The sequence below is a fragment of the Eubalaena glacialis genome, chromosome X (assembly GCF_028564815.1).
Source record: "Eubalaena glacialis isolate mEubGla1 chromosome X, mEubGla1.1.hap2.+ XY, whole genome shotgun sequence".
NCBI lineage: Eukaryota > Metazoa > Chordata > Mammalia > Artiodactyla > Balaenidae > Eubalaena > Eubalaena glacialis.
The window spans coordinates 135744180-135765863 of NC_083736.1; the positions used below are offsets into that span (position 1 = coordinate 135744180).

The 21684-nt window shown below is 37.4% G+C and overlaps 1 protein-coding gene and 1 pseudogene across 1 annotated transcript in view; both read right to left on the minus strand.

Annotated features, from left to right (window-relative positions):
- Window positions 1–21684, minus strand: part of GABRA3 (gamma-aminobutyric acid type A receptor subunit alpha3) — a 146712-nt gene that overhangs the window by 56394 nt on the left and 68634 nt on the right. The window contains exons 4-5 of the mRNA XM_061177800.1: window positions 19059–19279; window positions 156–238 (exon numbers count right to left, since the gene is read on the minus strand). Of these exons, the coding sequence (XP_061033783.1) occupies window positions 156–238; window positions 19059–19279 (304 nt within the window). The remainder of the gene's footprint in view (window positions 1–155; window positions 239–19058; window positions 19280–21684) is intronic.
- LOC133082781 (U6 spliceosomal RNA) lies at window positions 12692–12792 on the minus strand (annotated as a pseudogene).

A 21684-nucleotide genomic window follows, 5' to 3' on the forward strand; every position in this document is an offset into this window, starting at 1 on the left:
ATCAGTTAGTACTACTCCACCCCACTCCCCTTCCTCACTCACATACCAGCCTGAATTAAAGGTCTCAGCTTTTGAAACTACTAAGGGACAGAATAGGAAATATTCTGTTTCTTTTGGAAAAAGATCAGGCAAACAGAAAGTGAGAAAATACATACAGCTGCCAAACTTCAGTGGGCAGGCATGCACATCCATAGGAAAATCTTCCAAATGCATGGGACACTCGGCATGAATTGTTAACCTAAAAGGAAGAATAACAGAACATGATATTAAGCTAAAATGAATGGTATTAAACATGGAGCTGAGTTCTCGTTCACCAGCAATGGAGTGCTGCTAAGAATAATGGGATTTTATTTGTTTAGGTTCACTGAGATCCAAGACTTTATGAACACAAGGGATGGATTAAATGAACTAGATAGCCTCTCAAAGTAGCATTCAATATTAGATTTTTAGATCAGATATAAATCCCACCTTACCACCTTTAGGAAAACAAATATCATTTGTCTACCCTAACTGAGCTCCCTTAGCTAATTCACCACCAAAGAAGTCTGGAAACACCAGGTACTGACTCATTCACTCCTGATAGCAGTTTAATTATTTCTGAAATAATTCTCCTCAGCAGGCTATCATGTGAGTTAAACAATTTAGAGACTGCACTGGAGAGGAGAGATGTATAGAAAGAATATCTTTCTTTTTATATTTATTTATTTGGTTGCACCGGATCTTAGTTGCAGTAGGCGGGCTCCTTAGTTGTGGCATGTGAACTCTTAGTTGCAGTATGCATGTGGGATCTAGTTCCCTGACCAGGGATCGAACCCGGGCCCCCTGCATTGGGAGCGTGGAGTCTTAACCACTGCACCACCAGGGAAGTCCCTAGAAAGAATATCTTTAACCTGATAATAAACAAGCACAAAAGATGGCTCTGCTGCTTACAGCAACTGCTATAGCTTTGTTTAAGAAGATGGCTCTTCGAGAATACATACACACACTTGTACATGTACACACACACACACAGTAGCTGGCCAGAAAAAAATTACAAAGTTTATGGAGAACATCAAAAACCTCAGAGGTCAAGTCTGAAGAGCTCATGTTCTCTTAATAGGGACAACATGTTAGAGAGACTGTTCATGGATCCCTCAGTGGAAATCCGGATAGGGTACGACTTGCCATGCCCACATACTCATTCTTCTGCATTAGCCTGTCTAAATAATCGATTCCAAAGTTTCCCCTCTGTTTTCCTGCAGATATTTTTGAGACTCAACTTTCTTTGGCCTAGAAAGTAGCCTGCTATGTGTAAATGGGACTCACACAGTAAAATTTCAGAATTATTTGACACCTAACTCTGATGAGCTATTTCTAGCTAACCTGTATACCTCCTGGTTATATTGGATTCAATCTCTGCTATCCTCTTGGAGCTTTAGGTGGCCAACTGGCAAGAATCTCCAGTCCTGGCTAATTCTTAAACATGATAAATGTGTGACACCTCATAAATGATGAGAGTAGCAGTAGTAGATATTGCTCAAAGCAGGCTGACTAAAGCAAACATGCTCAGGTGTTTATTAGCAAGAACCCTAGGCTGGAAGGCAGAAACCAAGTGTGTGCCCTTCAGCAAATATTTACCCATATCTTATTTTCCATTTCCTTATCTAAATAGTAACAGGTTAGAAGTAGATGGCAAGTGTCCTTGCAGCTCTAACTAATCCCTTGGATATTTATAAAAATTCCCATGTGTCTTGGACAAAAGCTCCATTCCCAAGTCAGCCTGCAATACCTTACCTATCTACCCTTTATTCTTAAGGCATAAATAGGGGGTTTCATGACTCAAAGAATCTGATATAAGAGAAATGTCTTGCACTGAGAAGCTTGCTCCTGTTGGATAATTAAAAGATTTCATGAGGGTTTAATAAAGAAAATTGTGTTCCTTCTCTCCACTTATATTAGTATTTCCAAGATATTGCATCTTATGAGTAATGCCAAGGGGAAATTACTTTGTCTACCCAGCTGTCCTAGGGATGTGGCAAATAAAACCACAACAAATAGATAATCAAAGCAAGATGCAAAAGGTATTGATTTCTGCTTAGGAGCAGAACTGATTTATAATAACTTTCCTATCTTCCTTCCCATCCACTTCTTGCCCATCCCACCTAAGCATAGAGCAGTGATGAGAAAGCAGATGTTGGTTGGGGTGGGGTACTTCACAAGCCAAATTATGCTATGCTCTTTTCCTTGGTTCTTAAATGCATCCTAATGCTCTCTGAACAACTGCATCATACTGTCTTCCCTTCTTGCCTTCCCTCCTCCTTGTTACAACTTTCAAGACCCTTCAAGCTTTTGCTGCAGCAGAAAGCATCCTGACTACACTCAGGCTAATAGACTCATCACCACAATCTATGCCATAAACAGATCCATCCCCTTCAAAACTTTCCTTCCACCCTCTTTTATTTTATTGTTATTAAATTATTATGATTTTTGTGACAAAAACACTTAACATAAAATCTGCCCACTTAGTAAGTTTTAAGTATTCAACACAGTATTTTTAATTGGCTGGAATAGACATTACTCCAAAGAAGACATACAAATGGCCACAGGTATGAAAAGGTGCTCAACATCACTACTCATCAGGGAAATGCAGATCAAAACCATAATGAGATATCACCTCACATCTGTTAGAATGGCTATTATCAAAAAAGATAAGAGATAACAAGTGTTGGCGAGGATATGGAGAAAAGGGAACCCTAGTGCACTCTTGGTGAGAATATAAATTGGTGCAGCTCCTATGGAAAATAGCATGGAGGCTCCTCAAAAATTAAAAATAGAACTACCATAGGATCCAGCAATCCTACTTCTGGGTATATATATCCAAAGGAATTGAAATCAGGATCTCAAAGAGATGTCTGCACTCCCATGTTTATTGCAAAATTATTCACAATAGCAAAGACATGTAAGCAAACTAAGTGTCCATCAACAGATGAATGGATAAGAACATGTATATACATACAATGTAATATTATCCAGCCTTAAAAAAGAAGGAAATCCTACCATTTGCAACAACATTGATGAACTTGGAGGACATTATGCTAAGTGAAATAAGCCAGACAAAGACAAATACTGTAGGATTTCACTTATATGTGGAATCTAAAATAGTCAAACTCATAAAGCAGAGAATAGAATGGTGGTTGCCAGGAACTGGAGTGTAAGTGGAGGTATTAGTGAAAGGGTAATAAGCTTCCGTTATACAAGATGAATGAGTCTTAGAGATCTACTGTACAGCAAGTAATCTTCAGTTGGCTTTTCAAAGAAGGTCCAAGACCCCTCAAAATGTGATAATCAGATCATAGGACCTCAGTCCCAGCCAGGTTTTAACCTGTTTTGATTCCTATGCAAAGACCAGAAGTAAAAGGCAATATAGGAAATCCCCTTTTTTGGGGATGAAAGACACAGATGGGAATATAGATGGGAAGGAGGTACATTTTAGCCCTTCATGCATGCACACACATACCCACACCCTCCTCAGGTATTGCCCTCATTTCACTGTTCACTATGTTTTGTAGCACCCTGGCTCCCTTGTCACCCCACCCTTTGCTTCTCAACAGCTGGATTTTATTCCACCACAGTAATAAGTTAAAGTTTTATTACTTCCATAGCACCCTAACTGGTATCTCTACTTTTACACTTTCTCCTTATAGTATTGGGTTGGCCAAAAAGTTCGTTCGGGTTTTTCCGTAACATCTTACCAAAAAACCTGAACAAACTTTTTGGCCAACCCAATATATTCTCTACACGATAGCCATCTAGTATTTCCTCATCTTATACAGAGTAAAAGCCAAAGTCCTTGCTATGGCTTACAGGGTCTTACATGATCTTATCTTCTGTTCCTCTCTGGCTTATCTTCTACTATGCCCTCCCTTGCTCACTCTGTTCCAGCCACTCTGGCTTCCTTGCTGCTCTTTCAACATGCCAGTCTCTCTTACATCATAGCCTTTGCACTTGGTATGCTTTCATACCTCTTTCAAGTCTTTGCTTAATTATCTTTGTTTTTTTTTTCTTATTATCTTGTAAATGAGGCCTACCCCGACTTCCATTCAGTTTACTATCCATACTATGGTTAGTAAACTTTACCATGCTCTTTCTTTTCCCATAGTACCTAACTTATAACATGCCATGTAATTAATTTTTTCTATTTATCATCATTTTTTTCTCCTTACTGTAAAGCTATGGATTTTTGTCTTGGATCTTCTTTGATGTGTGCCAGGAGCATAGCACAGTACCTAGCACACTGTAGGTGTTCAATACATATCTACTGAATCAATTAACTAACGAGTGATTTTTCTTTCCTAAAAGCATGTATTTCTGTGGGGACCTTGCAGAGGCGAGGTATAGATCGGGCAATATAGGGTTCAGGTATTCCGAGGGTTCCAGGCAAATAGCATCTTTCTTTTTTTTTAATTTTTTTAATAGAACTTTATTGGAGTATAATTGCTTCACAATACCATGTTAGTTTCTGTTGCACAATAAAGTGATCAGCCATATGCATACACATGTCCCCATATCCCCTCCCTCTTGAGCCTCCCTCCCATCCTCCCTATCCCACCCCTCTAGGTCATCGTAAAGCACCAACAGGCAAATAGCATCTTAATATGATTCCTTAAGAGCACAATATCTCAACCTATACTTAGTGGTCATCTAGCCTCTTTCCTAGAATTTCAGAACTGAAAGACCCTTATAGAAAGCATCCAGTTTTATCCCATCATATATTTGACATATGATAAAGCAGAAAGGAAGAACATTTCTCAAATCACCCAGCAAGTCTGGGATAGAGCTGACTAAAAGTTTGCTAATTGTTTCACTCAACAAATAATTTTTGATCATGTACTATATGCCAGGTATTATTCTAAGCAATATAAGTACATCAGCAAACATACCAAGGTTGTTACCATCTTGAAGCTTACATTTGAGTAGAGGGAAGACAAAAAAGAAACAAGTAAAATAAGTAAACTATATAATGTGTTAAAAGGCAATATGTCTCAGGAAAAAAAATAAGATGTGAGTAGAAACTATTGACGAGGCATTGCAATTTTCAATAGCGTGTTCAGGGAATACCTCACTGAGTAGGTGACGTTTAAGCAATGAACCTGAAGGTAATGAGAGTGAGCCTTATGGACACCTGAAGAAAGAACATTCAAAGTAGAGGGAGCAGAAAATGCAAATGCCCTGAGGTAGAAATGTGACCAATGTGTTCCAAAAATAGCAACTATGCCACTGTGTCTGTAGTGGAGAGACCAAGGGGGAAGATTAATAGAAGATGAGTTCAAAGAGGAAACTAGTGGTTACCAGTGGGGAGAGAGAAGGGGAAGGGGATGGGAAAAGATAGGGGTTGCAGATTAAGAGGTACAATGCACTATGTTAAAATAAATAAGCTACAAGAATATATTGCAGAACACAGGGAATATAGCCAATATTTTATAATAACTATAAGTGGAGTATAACCTTTAAAAATTGTGAATCACTTGTACACCTGAAACCTATATAATATTACATCAATTATACCTCAATTTAAAAAAAACACTCTTCAGGAATGGTTGAGGTGTCAGGCAGGCTATTTCTATTATCATGGAGTAAAGGGCAGGATCTGACATTAATGTTGAAATAGAAAAGATAGTAAAATCATTAATAGCCATGATTAGTAGAGGATGCGTCACTTGAAATATATCACCATCAAACACCCAAACCAAGCAGTATATTAGTCATAAGAATCCCAGTTTTCTGCAAATGGCATTACTTTGTTCTTTTTTATGGCTGAGTATTCCATTGTATATATGTACCACGTCTTCTTTTTTTATTAATTTTTATTGGGGTATACTTGCTTTACTATGTTGTGTTAGTTTCTGCTGTACAGCAAAGTGAATCCACTATACGTATACATATATCCACTCTTCTTTTGGATTTCCTTCCCATTTAGGTCACCACAGAGCATTGAGTAGAGTTTTCTGTGCTATACAGTAGGTTCTCATTAGTTATCTATTTTACACATGGTAGTGTATATACGTCAATCCCAATCTCCCAATTCATCCCACCCCACCTCCCCACCATGGTGTCTGTACATTTGTTCTCTACGTCTGTGTCTCTATTTCTGCTTTGCAAATAAGTTCATCTGTGTGATTTTTCTAGATTACACATATAGCGATATTATACAATATTTGTTTTTCTCTTTCTGACTTACTTCACTCTGTACAACAGTCTCTAGGTCCATCCACGTCTCTGCTAATGGCACAACTCCGTTCCTTTTTATAGCTGAGTAATATTCCATTGTATATATGTACCACATTTTCTTTATCCATTCCTCTGTCGATGGACATTTAGGTTGCTTCCATGTCCTAGCTATTGTAAATAGTGCTGCAATGAACATTGGGGTGCATGTGTCTTTTTGCATTATGGTTTCTTCTGGGTATATGTCCAGGGGTGGGATTGCTGGGTCATATAGTAGTTCTATTTTTAGTTTTTTAAGGAACCTCCAGACTGTTCTCCACAGTGGCTGCATCAATTTACATTCCCACCAACAGTGTAGGAGGGTTCCCTTCACAGCAACATGGATGGACCTAGAGATTGTCATACTGAGTGAAGTCATAATGAGAGAGACAAATATCATATGATACTGCTTATATGTGGAATCTAAAAAAAAAAGGGTGCAAATGAACTTATTTACAAAACAAAAGTAGAATCACGAATGTAGAAAACAAACTTATGGTCACCAAGGGATAAGGCAGGGGGATAAATGGGGAGATTGGGATTGACATATACACACTACTATATATAAAATAGATAACTAATAAGAACCTGCTGTATAGCTCAGGGAACTCTACTCAATACTCTGTAATGGACTATATGGGAAAAGAATCATAAAAAAAAAGAGTGGATATATGTATATGTATAACTGATTCACTTTGCTGTACACCTGAAACTAACAAAACATTGTAAATCAAGTATACTCCAATAAAACCTAAAAAAAAAGAATCCCAGTTTTCTTCAAGTTTCCCATTAAATCCTGAAGCTATAGGCAAAAGGCTTCAGTATACTGGAAGCCCTTGGGCTTCCTAATTGGAATACCAGAGCTTCACTACTGCATTTAGCCCTTATATGGAACACATCTAGGTTTTAACAATTACCTCAGATGTGTTGCTCCATCCTCATTTTCTGATATTCACACTTTTCCCCCACTCTCCAGCCATCTGCCAATACTTGTGATTTTGCCAAACAAAGCTCTCATGCTTTTGTGCCTTTCTACGAATTGTTGGGTTCTTTTTTGTCCTGCCAGGAATGCCCTTTCCTCTTTATATGTGGAACAAATTCCATTCAAGTCCATGCTCAAATATTACCTCTTCCATGATAACTTTGTATGTGCCCTATAGGCATAGTGAGTTCTCCAGCTCACAGAAATCCCAGAGCACTTTGTACAAGTAGCTTAGTGCTTAACACTGTTGAAATAACTTTCTAGGCTCAAGATGGAGCCACTCCTGCCTGGGGTGCCACATCAAAAAACAAAAAGTTAGATGACTTTCATGTCCCTATAAATGCTCTACTTGACAGAAACACAGTATATCCAGTCTGTTTATGTGTCTGTCTTCTGCACATAAGTGTGAGAAACTTGAGAGAAGGGTCTCTACATATTATTCTAACCTGATGCATAGTATGGTGATTGGCACATAGCATATAGTCAGTAAATGCTTCTTGATTTAATAAATATTTCTGCAAGATAGGCAGAGCAGGTATTTTCAGTCCCATTTCCCAGAAGAAGAAACTGAGGTCCAGAAAACAGAAATGCCTTGTCCATGGTTACACTGCTGATCTGGGCCAAAGTTAGGACTCACACTTAGAGCTCCTAATTCCTAAAGTTCATTTCACTATAACATACATACTCTGTCTAGGGGTAGTGAAACTGAGCAGGACCCTGTGGGGCCCTCCCAGGTACAAATCCCCTGTTTCTCCATTGGGGAATTTGGGTTTTTTGAGCATGATCTACCTGTTCTCCTTGCACGGCCCTGCAATAAAGCTTTCTCTGCTCCAAACCCCAATGTTTCCATTTGTTTGGCCTCACTGGGCATTGGACACACTAACTTGCATTCGAAAACAGTAGCATCTAAAATAGTTGGGTTCTTTGGAACCAGAGAGACCCTTCTGATGATCTGTAAATCCCCCTTGTGTTAGAATGATCTTTTTAACAGACTCAATCTGCCTGAGGTTCAGCTTCTTGCCTTTGAGAATAAAGGCAATTCTTGTTATTTCAAGGCCCTAATTTCCTCTTGCAGCTGGCAAAAATGAAACAAATGTGAGAAGACCTCTTGGGAATACATTTTTCCTTCCCTCCCTTAAATGCTAGTTCCCATGTGATGCTTTCCCACATCTCAGCCCATGTCTCCAAGCTGTAATGAAACCTATAATTTTTAGCTTATAGCACATCATTGTTGGCTTTTTGTGAAACTTCCATTATGCCTTAGAGTACAGTAAATTATGTGTCCTATCTTTCCTGCTAAGATGTGAATTCTTGGAGGTTAGGGGTTGATATCACCACACAGAGTCCACAGCATAATTTGTGATTAACTGAGACTTGTAATATTACTTGCTTCTCACCTCATTGTAAGCTTTCTCAGAGTCCAAAGTGAGCCACTCTATCTCTTCTATGCTCTTCTGTTCATCAGAGTGAAACACACTAAGTGTGGTTCTGTGAGTCAGTTGCTAGCTTAATGAATAAGGAACTACAGGTGGAATCCCCTAGAGCAAAAGCCATTACCAAAAAGGACTGTGTGAAACAAAGCTATCAATGCTTGGTTGATTTGATTACATTAAGTCCTATACAACTAACAATGTGACCTAAATGCCTTCCCTGGTTCCTGGCCATTTCAGAGGCAGTCTCTGTAATGAAGACTCAAATGCAAGCTCTTTGTATCTAAAGCAAGAGGAGAGGAGATTTATTATTAACATTTCCGTGTGTGTTGGTGGGGAAAGTTCAGGTATCATGCACAATTTATCTTTCAAATAATTTGTCTTTGGAACATCCCAAGTACATGAGCAAAACTGACCCAATCAGACAAAGGATAAAGGAAGGCATGCAGGTCTGAATATGACAATAAGTCTCTCTTAATTGGTCAAAAAATACCACTTTCTTCTTGATGATGCCAACATGGAGAAATGAGTGCTTACTTTAATTTTTACCTAAACATAGGACACTATTAGTGTGTGGCCTAATATATAGAGGACACTTTGTGCAATGTATTTAATTTTATAAAATCCCATTGTGTCAAAGTTCTGGGTGACAGACCTGCATTTCCAGCTGCAGCTTGTCATGTCCACCTCAAACTCATTATGCTTAAAACTGATATCCCCTACATTCCCTTCTTAGAGGAAGTAGTGGGATGTAGTAGGGAAAAACAGTTTGCTTTACCATAAGAGTGACTTGAGATTCTGTACCAGCTCTGCCAGTTATTAATGGTGTGACTGTCGTTCTATTGAAACTTCAGTTTAGTAATTATAAAAATGGGGATATTAACACAAAAACCTCCACAGAGTGGACATGTGGCAGGACATATGTCAAGCAATTCACATGGCTTATCACATTTACTCCAAGTGTGGACAAAGAATGTTGCCTGTCATTCCAATAAATAAGGAATGTTGCCAGACACCAAGCCATCAGCCACTGCAGCCACCCCCTGTCAGTGGGTCCTGAGGGGAATTCAGGATGGAGAAAAACAGGATACTGGCCCTAGATACTTAAGATGCATATCAAAGGAATAATTTCAATAAGCCCAGTCTTTCGCACCTTCTCATATACAGAAAAGCACTAAAATCATTAACTTGAGATGTCTGGTTTTTGTGATTAGCAGTAATCTTTTTGATGTTCAACTGCATGATTTTTTGAAAGCAAAAACTGCTATATATCCTGGCTCCTCACTTACCTCTTTGCAATAGTTCCTCAGAACAATCTGAGAGGTTATTTCCGGGCTATAGTCCTCAGTGATGTCTTCAAATAAAACATAACTCACAACTTTTCGGTTATGCGTTTTTTAGTCAACATTATGAGGCAGGTAGTGTTATGATTCACCCCATTTTACAGAGGAAGGACCAGGAGTAGTCTTACTGCAGAATCTACCTTCTTAATCTGTCATGTTTGAACTATCATACATTTTTGGGTTCAGCAACTTGTGTTAACACAAATGATCTGATCATGTTGCTCACTTAAAAAAAAAATCAATAATGCTTCCCTGTAACTACTGGATAAATACATTCTGTATCACTTCCAGACTATTATCGCTCATCGATCACACAGAAATTTTTCCACTACCCCTCTTTCTTTATCACTGCCATTTTCCAAATGCTTATTTACTCCTCTACATTCAATGGGGATGTTAACATTTAGATTATCATTTTTCCCAACCCTTAGTACTTCCATTACCCCAGGGGACTTCTTTACTTACAGGAAGTACTCATACAACCCCCCACCAATCATCATCCTTACACCCACCAATTTCCAATCAGGCACAAAATATCATCAATGCTACCTTTTGAAAATATAGTATAACCATATACTAAAAACCTTATTTAGTGGAAAAAGGAGTAGCTTGAACTCAGACAGATCTGCATTTGCTTAATAATTGTGTCATCTTGGGCAAATCATTTTTAGTTTTTAAGCTTTACTTTCTGGATCAGCTAAATAGGGATAATACCTATATTAAATAGTTTTGTTAAGATTAGAGATGTTTTACATAAAGTGTCTGTCACATGGTAGGTGTTCAATACATAGTAGTTGTTATTAATATTATTATTAGAATTTATAGCTCATGTAACTGGGCACCTTACCTTCATCTTGCTTTCCTCCAATCTACCTTCCATACTGTTCCCAGAGTGATCTATCTAAAATGCAAAACTGTTTGTATCATTCTTTTGCAAGAAACTCTTCAATGGGCCCCTATCATTTTTATGCCAGCATAGCTCATAAACACCCTTCTTTACCCCAGGCCACTTACCTGCACTTTACTTTGTGGTCCTGAAACCAAGCATGACCCTGTGGGATCCTCCTGCGTACAAAAGCCCCTCCCTGTCCCCTGTTTCTTGTTTGCAGGAAAAAGGCTTCAGCCTCCCAGACCTTCCCTGATTTCCAAAGGGCAGATTCAAACAGTTTCTATTTAGGAAAGTAAGGGAATGCAGAAACAAAGGATGAGCAGTCAAGAAACAATAGTGCAGCCATGGGGCAGGGTCCTGGTTCCTCCTCAAGGCATATACATAACAGTATCTTTGAGTTCTGCAGGAACTAAGGCCCCCACCCAGGTGGAGGATGTCAACTTCAGGCTAAGCACAAGATTCTTAGAGCACTGCCCTGTTACCTCACCACCAACTAATTAGAAAAAAGTCACACATCCCACAACCAGCACCCCAAATTTTGCCTATAAAAACTTCTCCCACAAAACCATTGGAGTAGGGGGACTTGGGTTTTTTGAGCATGAGCCACCCGTTCTTGCTTGGTCCTGCAGTAAACCTTTCTCTGCACAAAATTCCAATGGTTTGGTTTGTTTGGCCTCACTGTGTGTTGGGCACACAAACTTGCATTAGGTGACAGTTCAGTCACAATGAACATTTTTTTAGTTTCTTTATTGTATCATCACTACCTCCCCTGCTCATTCTTCTGGCCTTCGTATCTGCTGTACTCTCTCTCTCTGGAACATTTCTTCTCTATCTTTTATTATAATTTACTTCTACACATCTTTTAAGTCGCAGTTTAAAAGTTATTTCCTCTGGAATTCATTGTAGATAGTCCCCATAGACTCACTTCATTGTCCCTGCTAGTTGCTCATATATGCTCATATAGCATATTTCACTCTGTGCTTCCCTGATCATAGCACATATTCTACATTTTCATCATGGTTTAATTGTTTTCCCCAATAGAATGTAGTTATATGAGAGCAGAAACCACATCTATTTTTGCCTACCACTTTATCCCTAGTGCCCAGAATACTCTTTGGGTCTGATTAAGCTCTCAAGAAATATTTTTGGAAGAATTAACAAATAAAAGTTCTAACAAGAGACATGAATTTTCTGATGCATGATGTCAATTCATAAATACCTGCATTTGTGTATGCTATTTTCCCTACCTGGAATACCCTCCTATACCTCAACCTGTCCCTCATCTGTTTAATAGTTACCTATATTTCCTTTAAAATTCAAGATACAAGATAAGTATTATCTCCTTTTCACAACTTTCCTTGGTGTCTCCACATGATTTTAGATGCTTTTTACCCTGTAATTCCATCACATTTTGCACCTACCTCTATTTAAGGACTTTTATATTATTGTGCAGCTATCTGTGCATATGTTTTCTTTAACTACTAGACAGTAAAGTCACTAAGAGCATGAGCTGTGTCTTATTTATCTCTGTAGTTCAGCATATATCCCAAAGCCTTAAACATAATAGCACTCATGAATATGTTGAATGAATGATTCAAGTGAATGAGATAAAATCTAGCTAAATTCAATAAGTACTTTTCCCTCCTATTCAAATAATCACTGGAACTTTTTTATTATATTATATATTATGCAGCATTTATATATAATAAGTATAAAGAACACAACGATGAACGTATTTCCCCATATCTTCATTAATAAATAATATGTCATTAATAGAAATAAAGTTCCCTATATCCATGTCCGAAAAAATGGAAAATACCTCATAAATGTGTATATCATCTTGACCTGGACTCTGTTCATCTTTTCTGTATTGTTTCAATTTTACTATGTGTGCTGCTGAAGCAAACAGCAGGTAATGAGCTTTGGCCTGCATTTTTATGGTTGTCTTGAGGTCTCAAGATGAAGCAAGGGAAGGCTTGATTCTAAACTGTCCTAGTTATGTAGCCATGCAATGCTTGGTCAGATTTTTCTAAAAAGTTGTCCTTCTTTAATTTTCCTATGGAATCCAGATACTATTTCTAAGGGTCAAAATAATGATAGGAGTGCTGTAGAATGACATTTCCTGAAAAATTCTAAGTATTCTTCAGACCTTATCCAATTTGTGCTTTTCATGTGTCTACAAGACAGGCAGCAGCTACATTATTATCAAAATGAGAAAGCAGATAATTTGTGTCTTGCAAAAGGTCACTAGACAAATAAATTATGGGGTGATAAATAGAGTCAAGCTCTTATTTTAAGTTTTGAACCTAGGTTTCCCTCTGGATCCACCTTCCTGGGTCAACAGTGAAGCATTTACTGTGTAAGAGAACCAATAGCTTCATCATGCTTCTGAACTTCTGTACCTCCTCTGTTCTGTCCTTCAGAATAAGCACAAGGGCATTCTGCATAGACTTCTATCTTATCGAACTCCACTTTCTTGTCCAATTCAGACTAGAATGAAGGACCTAATGGTCATCTTCCCATTCATCCAACTCTATTTTCAGGTGACTAATCTTCTGCCCTACTCAGTCTGCATCCTCTCTTCATATTTCAACATTCCCATCCTCCCATTTCCTTTCTTCTCTCTTTTCTCTTCCTCCTCCAAAACTTAAACCTATCCTCTATTCTCTTTTCCTTTTATTATTCAGTTTCTCCACTATCCTGTTCTCCTCATTCATTCTGTTTCTTTCCCTCTATTATTCTCAGTCTCTATGTGTTCCTTTTCTGCCCATCACTCTTCCCTCCAACCACCTCATTCCATACATCCTCTCTTCTGTTTATATCTACTCCACTCCATTCTTTCCACAGTTGTGTACACTGTCATCTCCTCTTCAAACTCTTCTCTTTTATGCACTTTATTACAAGTATATCTCTCTTCTATCTATTCCTCCACTTATGCTCTAGTCTCTTCAAATTCTCCTTCATACATTATAACCATTCAGACTTCTACTCTGTCCTATCCTCCCCACCTCCTTTTCAACATTTATGTCTAATTTCATGTCCTTTCATGCACTGTCAGAACAGGTATCCTTCTTCCTTTACAAGTACAACTTTCCCTGTAGTTTGGATACCATCTCCTGACAGTTTTCTCTGGGAACCTGATGTCAGAAAAACCCTATTTCTACTGTATCTTCAATCTTTGCCTTTCTACTAGCCCCTTCCAGCTATCTCACAAATATGTGCCAGTCTCTCCATTCAAAAAAAATAACTATTTCCTTTACCCCTGAATATATCTATTATATACCCATCCCTTTCATTTTCAAGCAAGTTCCCAGAAAGTATTTTCTATGTTCACTATCTCCACTACCTCTACGCCAACTCATAAAAACTCCTCATTGCACTAATCACTCCACTGAAAGAGTGTACGTGAAGAACACCAGTGTTTTCCATGTTACCAAACCTAATACATACTTTCAATTCTCTATATTAGTAGATATCTTTGTAATAGCCAACAATATTGTAAAGATGTATAAGTAATAGTAAATAGCATAAAATTGCAGCCAAACTGCCAGAGTATGAATGCTCTACCATTTACTACCTAGGTGATCTTAGAAAATGTTACTCACTCTGTGTCTCAGATTCCTCATCTGTAAAGTTGGAATAATTGTGTCTATCTCATAGACTTGTTATGAAGATCATAAAATTAGAATGATTATAAAAATGCCTGGCACATTGTAAGTACTATATTGATGGCAACTATTGTACTTATTATGCTATTATTGTATTATTATTATTGATCACTCTCATCTTTTTGAAACCCTTTACCCTTTCAATATATTAGCCAAAATGTGTTCAATCAATATTCAGTAACAATCCTAAAATATCAGTGTCCTAAAACCACAAAGGTTTCTTTCTCATTCACACTATTTGTCTATCTCAGGTTGTGGGGAGGGATGTTCTCTTCTATGTTATCTTTAATAAGGGACACAGAATGATAGAGCCAAGGCCACTTGGCATAATACTACTCACTGTGGCCAGGAGAGAGGAACATGGAAAATCATGTACTGGCTCTTAAAAGTTTCCAATCCTTAACAGATACATATTACTATATACAAAATAGATAAACAACAAGACCCACTGTAGAGCACAGGAGACTATATTCAATATCCTGTAATAACCTATAATGTCAAAGAATCTGAAAATATATATATAACTGAATCACTTTGCTGTACACCTGAAACTAACACAACATTGTAAATCAACTATACTTTTTAAAAAATGATAAATGAACTTTATGACCAGTGCTGCAAATTCATCCTGAGTAAAATGATACTTAATTTTATGAATTAAAAAGAACAATATTCTAGTTCCTGAGTGATCACTGTGTTTCCAGAAAGTACTGATATGGAAACAGTTATAATAGATTCCACTAATTGCAAAACTTTTGCACAGAGATGAAAATAAAGAAATGTACATGTTAAAAAAACAAAAAATAAATAAAAGTTTCCAATCCTCCCTCAGAAATCACACATGTTATTTCCACTCACATTTAGTTAGCCAAAGCAATTCATTTGTCTAAGGCTCTATGGAAGTGAAATACTAACATATACCCAGAGGGAAGCGAACTGGAAATATTGGAAGTAGCAGTATTGACTACCACACTTAGCTTTCAAGATACTGCACACTAGTGGTTCTATTAACACCTTCTTTTCTTTTCCTTTTCGGTCTCCATCATAGGTTCCTCTTTCTTCCCTTCTGCTTTAATGATAGTGATGCTACATGACTGGATGCTTGGCATGATTTTCCTCTCACTCTACATACTTTCCTGAAGTGATCATATGCATTCACATGGTTGTCCCACCATACTGACAATACCAAACTTTACATCTCTCCCTTGTGTCTCTCTCCTGATCTTATGACTTGAATATCCAACTATTGTTAGACTTCTGTCCCTGGATAATCTACAATCTTCTTAAGCTTATCTTGTCCAAAATTAACCTCACAGATTTATTCTATCTAAATTTTTCCTGAATCTCATATGATCTACCCCAGTTCATAATACCATCAGTCACCCATTTTACTTGGGTGCCTTCTACCTTAATTCCTCCTCTTTACTCTCATTCTGACATTGGCTGTTTTTACTGTCTATTTCCTCAGTGTATCTCCCCGTCTCCATCTTAATCCACTGCTCTGAATTAGAACTTCACCACTCCTCATCTAGACTATTTAATCTGTCTCTTAACCAGCTTTCCTATTTCCAGTCTTGTTCCCTACAAATGCATTCTTTACACAGTAACTAGGATGCCATATATAACATTTAAAAAAAATTGACCACCTCATTGTCTTGCTTATAATATACCATTCAATTTCCTGCAACTGCTCAGTGGTTTTCTCTACCCGGAATGTCCTTCCTCTCTTCCCTCCACTTTCCACATACAATTTTCTTGACTACATTCTACTTATATAATAAAGCAAAAATGAATGCCAATACTAATAATCAGGAACTTAGATGTTGCCTCATCCAGGGACTCTTTGCTCAACTTGATCCAGAAGAATGAGTTAGATGACCCTTTTCTATTCTTTCATAATTACTCATAACTTTATCATCTCAGTTAATTTTTTGTGGTTATCTATTAGCCTTTTCCCCATATTATATTGTGACTGTCTTAAGGACAAAGACCATATCTTCTTAATGTTTGCATAGCCAGAACCTAGTCCAGGGCCATGTATGTATTAGGAAGTCAAAACATGTTTGGTGAATGAATAAATGAATGGATGAAGAATACTAATCTTTCTTCTATCTACAATTTCTCTCCCTCCAGTGTCCCTTTCCCTACTTCTGTATGTCTTCTTTTCTTTCTTCCCATTTACTGCATACTTTACTCCAATTTCTCCTTTTTCTTTTAGGATATTCTAATATCTAGCCTTTTTATTTTATTTCATCTTCTGCCTTATCTTCTCAAATTTTCTACTCTTTTTCTCTCCTCTCATAGTCTCTCTTTCCTCTACCCACTTCTCCTTGATTGATTCATCTGTGTGTGTGTGTGTGTGTGTGTGTATAAAAGTTCTGGGAATAGACCAATAAAATAAATATATATGTTAATTTTATTGATCTCTTCTCCACATTATTCTTCCCAGTTCTATCCACTTCCCTTTTCTCCATCATTCTTTCCTCTACTCTCTCAGCTCCTCCTCTTTAATTCAACTTCTAACAATTGACTTGCTATCCATTTTTCCTTGGCCATCTTCTTGTCTCCCAAATTCTTTCAGAAGCACATAAATAAATAGTACATTTAAAGTAATGAAGGACTAGCATACAGACAAGCACACTTCATGTATTCATCACATATTTACCAGGTATGCATTATTTGAGTTTCATTGTGTATAATAACAAATGCACAGGACCTGCACCGAAAGATCACTCATTAATGTGGGAGGCAGCTTCAGGAAGTGACAACTGACAGCAGGAACCAAGAAAGTTTTTAGTGTTGGGGCAAAGAATCTTACTGAACTGGAAATGTGTTCAAAATTATTCTTTTAAAAGCAAAATTTACATACCTAAAAACTCCAATGATAATGAGTCATGAAAAACATAAAACTGTGACGGTTTTATGCTTTGGGAGCAGAATGTATGAAATACATTATATATATAATATATATTCATATATATATTAAAAGTTATATTCTTACGTTGTGTGGAAATTCACTTATATGAAACTCCTCAGCATTTCCACACAATGTGGCATAAAATATATGTTGCTATAATTTTGTATTTATATATGTAACATTGTACGTTTCAGAAAATAGCTAACATTATCTCACTTGATTCTCACAATTCTGCATCATACGGATAGTTTGTTGCTTCAGTTAAACCTAGACTATTCTGACTGTCACAGTGTTCATGCCTGTGTATATGGCTGTAAATTTGTGTATTTAAATGCCCTTGACTATGTATATGCCTGTGTATTAGTCTACACATGTCTCTGAGTATGCATAAACATTTATACATTGTGAACGTATATCTCTGTGTGTCTGAAAATGTTCATGTGGCCAACTCTATTTTTTATTGAAATATAGTTGATTTGCAATATTGTGTTAGTTTCAGGTATACAGCAAAGTGATTCCGTTTATATATATATATTTATTTATTTATATACATACACCTATATACATATAAATATTTCAGATTATTTTCTATTATAGGTTATTATAAGATATTGAATATAGTTTCTTGTGCTATAAGAGTACATCCTTGTTGTTTATCTATTTTATATATAGTAGTGTGTACACGTTAACCCCACACTTCTAATTTATCCCTTCCCCCTCCCTTTCCCTTTCCCCTTTTGGTAAACATAAGTTTGTTTTCTAAGTCTGTGAGTCTATTTCTGTTTTGTATAGAGATTCATTTGTATTATTTTTTAGATTCCATGTGTAAGTGATAGCATATAATATTTGTCTTTCTCTGCCTGACTTACTTCACTTAGTATGATATTTTCTAGGTCCATCCATGCTGCTGCAAATGGCAATATTTCATTCTTTTCTATGGCTGAGTAATATTCCATTGTGTGTGTGTGTGTGTGTGTATCACATCTTCTTAAAGCAATCATCTATTGATGGGTACTTGTATTGTTTCCATGTCTTGGCTATTATAAAGAGTGCTGCTATGAACATTGGGGTGCACATTATCTTTTCAAATTAGAGTTTTTGTTTTTTCTGGATATATGCCCAGGAGTGGGATTGATGCATTATATGTTAGCTCTATTTTCAGTTTTTTAAGGAACCTCCATACTGTTCTCCATAGTGGCTGTACCAATTTACATTCCCACTAACAGTGTAGGAGGGTTCCCTTTTCTCCACACCCTCTCCAGAACTTATTATTTGTAGACTTCTTAATGATAGCCATTCTTATCGGTGTGAGGTAATACCTCATTGTGGTTTTGATTTGCATTTCTCTAATAATTAGTGATGATGAGCATTTTTTCATGTGCCTGTTGGCCAACTCTCTATACTTGTGTCTATAATATATACGTCTGCAAGTGTGCATACCTGAAAATGTGTTAGGAAGTATATGCCTATATGTGCATTTCTAATCTGTAACCTTGACAGAATTTTCAATGGATAGCTTAAAACATGCTGATTTCAATCCTGGTCCTACCCCAGTATACTTTAGATGAGCTGCGCCACTCTCTGACCTCATGGTGTAGAGGAGGGTTCCATTGTCCACCAGTCTGAGCAGCTTGTTAGGTGTGGTCATGTTATGGGCCACTGATTTCTTGCCATTGTGGAAGAAGGTGTCAGGGGTCCAGATCTTACTAGCCAGGAGATTATTCAGTGGAAGGATCTTCATGGGTCCATCAAATTTCAGTCTTTCATCATGCCATGTCTGTCGAAAAAATACATCAATGGTGTACTCCTAAGGAAAAAAAGAGAGAGAACAATGTTTCAGTTGAGTTCTGGTAGGGACCCACAGTGCCCTTAGCAAATATTAATTACTTTGCAGTATTTCCTCTGATGCAGAGAAGCAGCAGTCTATTAACAGTAGTTACTAGTAAGTAGGGCAAATGATTATGATTGAGAAAAAATGTCATGGTGATCAGTAAGTACATAGATAATATGTTTGACAAGATTTTGCTTAGGAAGATCACTGCCAACACTGCCCTGCACATCATGCAAGCTGAACACAAGACTTTGCCTTATGAAAAGGAAAGAGCTCCCTTCTCTATGCAGTGGCATCTCTAATAAGAGCAAACTCCTTACGTTATCTCTTCTACTAAATGATCCCATATGAACATCAAAGGCCTATATAACAATTACCATAAAACTAAAATCTTAAATTTTAAAACACATTTCATTTGATTCTCTAACAATATGTCTAATGAGTTAATATCTTATTATCTTCAATAAATAAGGAACTCTTACAGATAAGATAAAAACAAACACACAAATAGAAAAATGGGTAAATGACATGAAAAGAAAATTCATGAAATGGATAAAAATTGCTAATAAGCATGGAGAACATTTTCAAAATTGCTGTTCATCTAAACATAAATTAAAGTTACAATAAATGTTCCAGGTTTTGGTAACAGCAGACTAAATCATTTGGATATACCTTCTTATAGCTATTAATTATAAAATTTGAACTAAAAATTATGGATATATAGATAGATAGATATACAGACTATTTGAAACCAATGGGGAATGATTAAAAGCAGACAAAAACTTGAAGAAAGTTTAGTCTTGAAAGATGGCAGCACATGTGCTCAAGGCACCGCATACCCTGATGAGGGGCTGAAGCCTGTAGGAAGGGAGCCTTTCCCTAACTGGTCCACAGAGGAGCCACATTTATGCAATTTGTCTAGAGGGGATACATTTCCTTATCTGCAAAAAGGCACTATATATGCTAACAGCTTGGGAACTAGATAATAAATAGGTTGGATAATGATTTATAGTACAAAAACCTGAGAATGCTGAGACTAGAGGAACTTTCACTTTTAGGCAATCTCTTGAATTCACTTTAGCTCCTAAAGAGTCTCAGCCCCACCCATCTGCAACCTTGGGATATTGGAGCTTTTGGAAAAAGCCAACCAGAGATTTGATGACAGCCCTAGGTTTCCTTCAGGAGAGGGTAGGAGTGTAGAGAAGAGGGGGAAGAACTGACACGTTTCATGTCTAAACTTTAGCATGTTTGAGGGCAGGGACTGCGTCTTACTCACTACTGTATCCTTAGTACCATGCCCTCAACAAATCTGTGTGGAAGGGATGCATTCAAATCCATTTTATTCTTTCATCTTGCTGTGTTTTCAATAAAAGAGAGATGGTTAAAAAAAAAAAAGATGGCAGCAGCAACAGGTTAAAATTGTGTTTGTGGCTTTTCTTTTCTAAAGGTCCTCTCCCAAACCTAGAATTTCTGTGGCAGATACCACAGCCTTAATGGCTCAAAGTGGCCAATAATATGGAAATTTAGGGGTGGGAGTCCTGGAAGCAAGAGAGTCACAGAGAGGATAGGACCCCAAATCTGAGTATATACTTTGCCCCCAAACCTGGCTGACCACTACATACATAGTGAAAACTCTGGGGCTATGGAAAAAAATGCAGGCAGAGACAATAGGGGAGTCTTCCACTAAATGACAGATGACAAAACTGTGGTGGGTGATGTTTGTAAGTTAGGCAGAAATCAGAAAAATTATTGGCTTAATACCTCAGAAGACAGAGCTCAAAGCTGGCCAAAGAGCTGAAAATGCAGGGGGAAGCCTTGGAGAAAAACAAAACCACTGAGAGGGTAAGTCCCAAAATCTGAGTAGAAACTCTGCTTTGACTGACGACTAAACTACACAAGGCATAGGGGACACATCTAGGTAGTCAGGTAAAACAAAGAAGCAGCCAGAAACTACTTAAAATCCTTTGGCTTAAAATTCCTTAATGGTTTCCAGTTATACCTGGAATAAATTCTAATACCTTTCTCTTACTTAGAAAGTACTTCATAAACTGACCCTTGTCTTCTTCTCTAAGCTCTTCTCCAACCACCTGTAGCTCTACAAATTAGCCACTCTGGCTTTTCTTCTCCTCCAGCACACCAAGAATATCCCTGCCTAAGGATTAGGAGATTATATAATTTATTGTCTAAACTGGAACACTTTTGAGAGAGGAGGCTTTACCAATAGTTATATCAGGACAACAGGTGTAAGTCAGGACTATGCCTGGTTTAAAGCTGGAATTAGACTCCCCATAAAAGCAAGACCCTGAAGGGCTCCAACCTCAGGAGAAGGGTGAATTACATAAAAGACACTAGATAAAACCAGTCCACAACATGAAAATTCA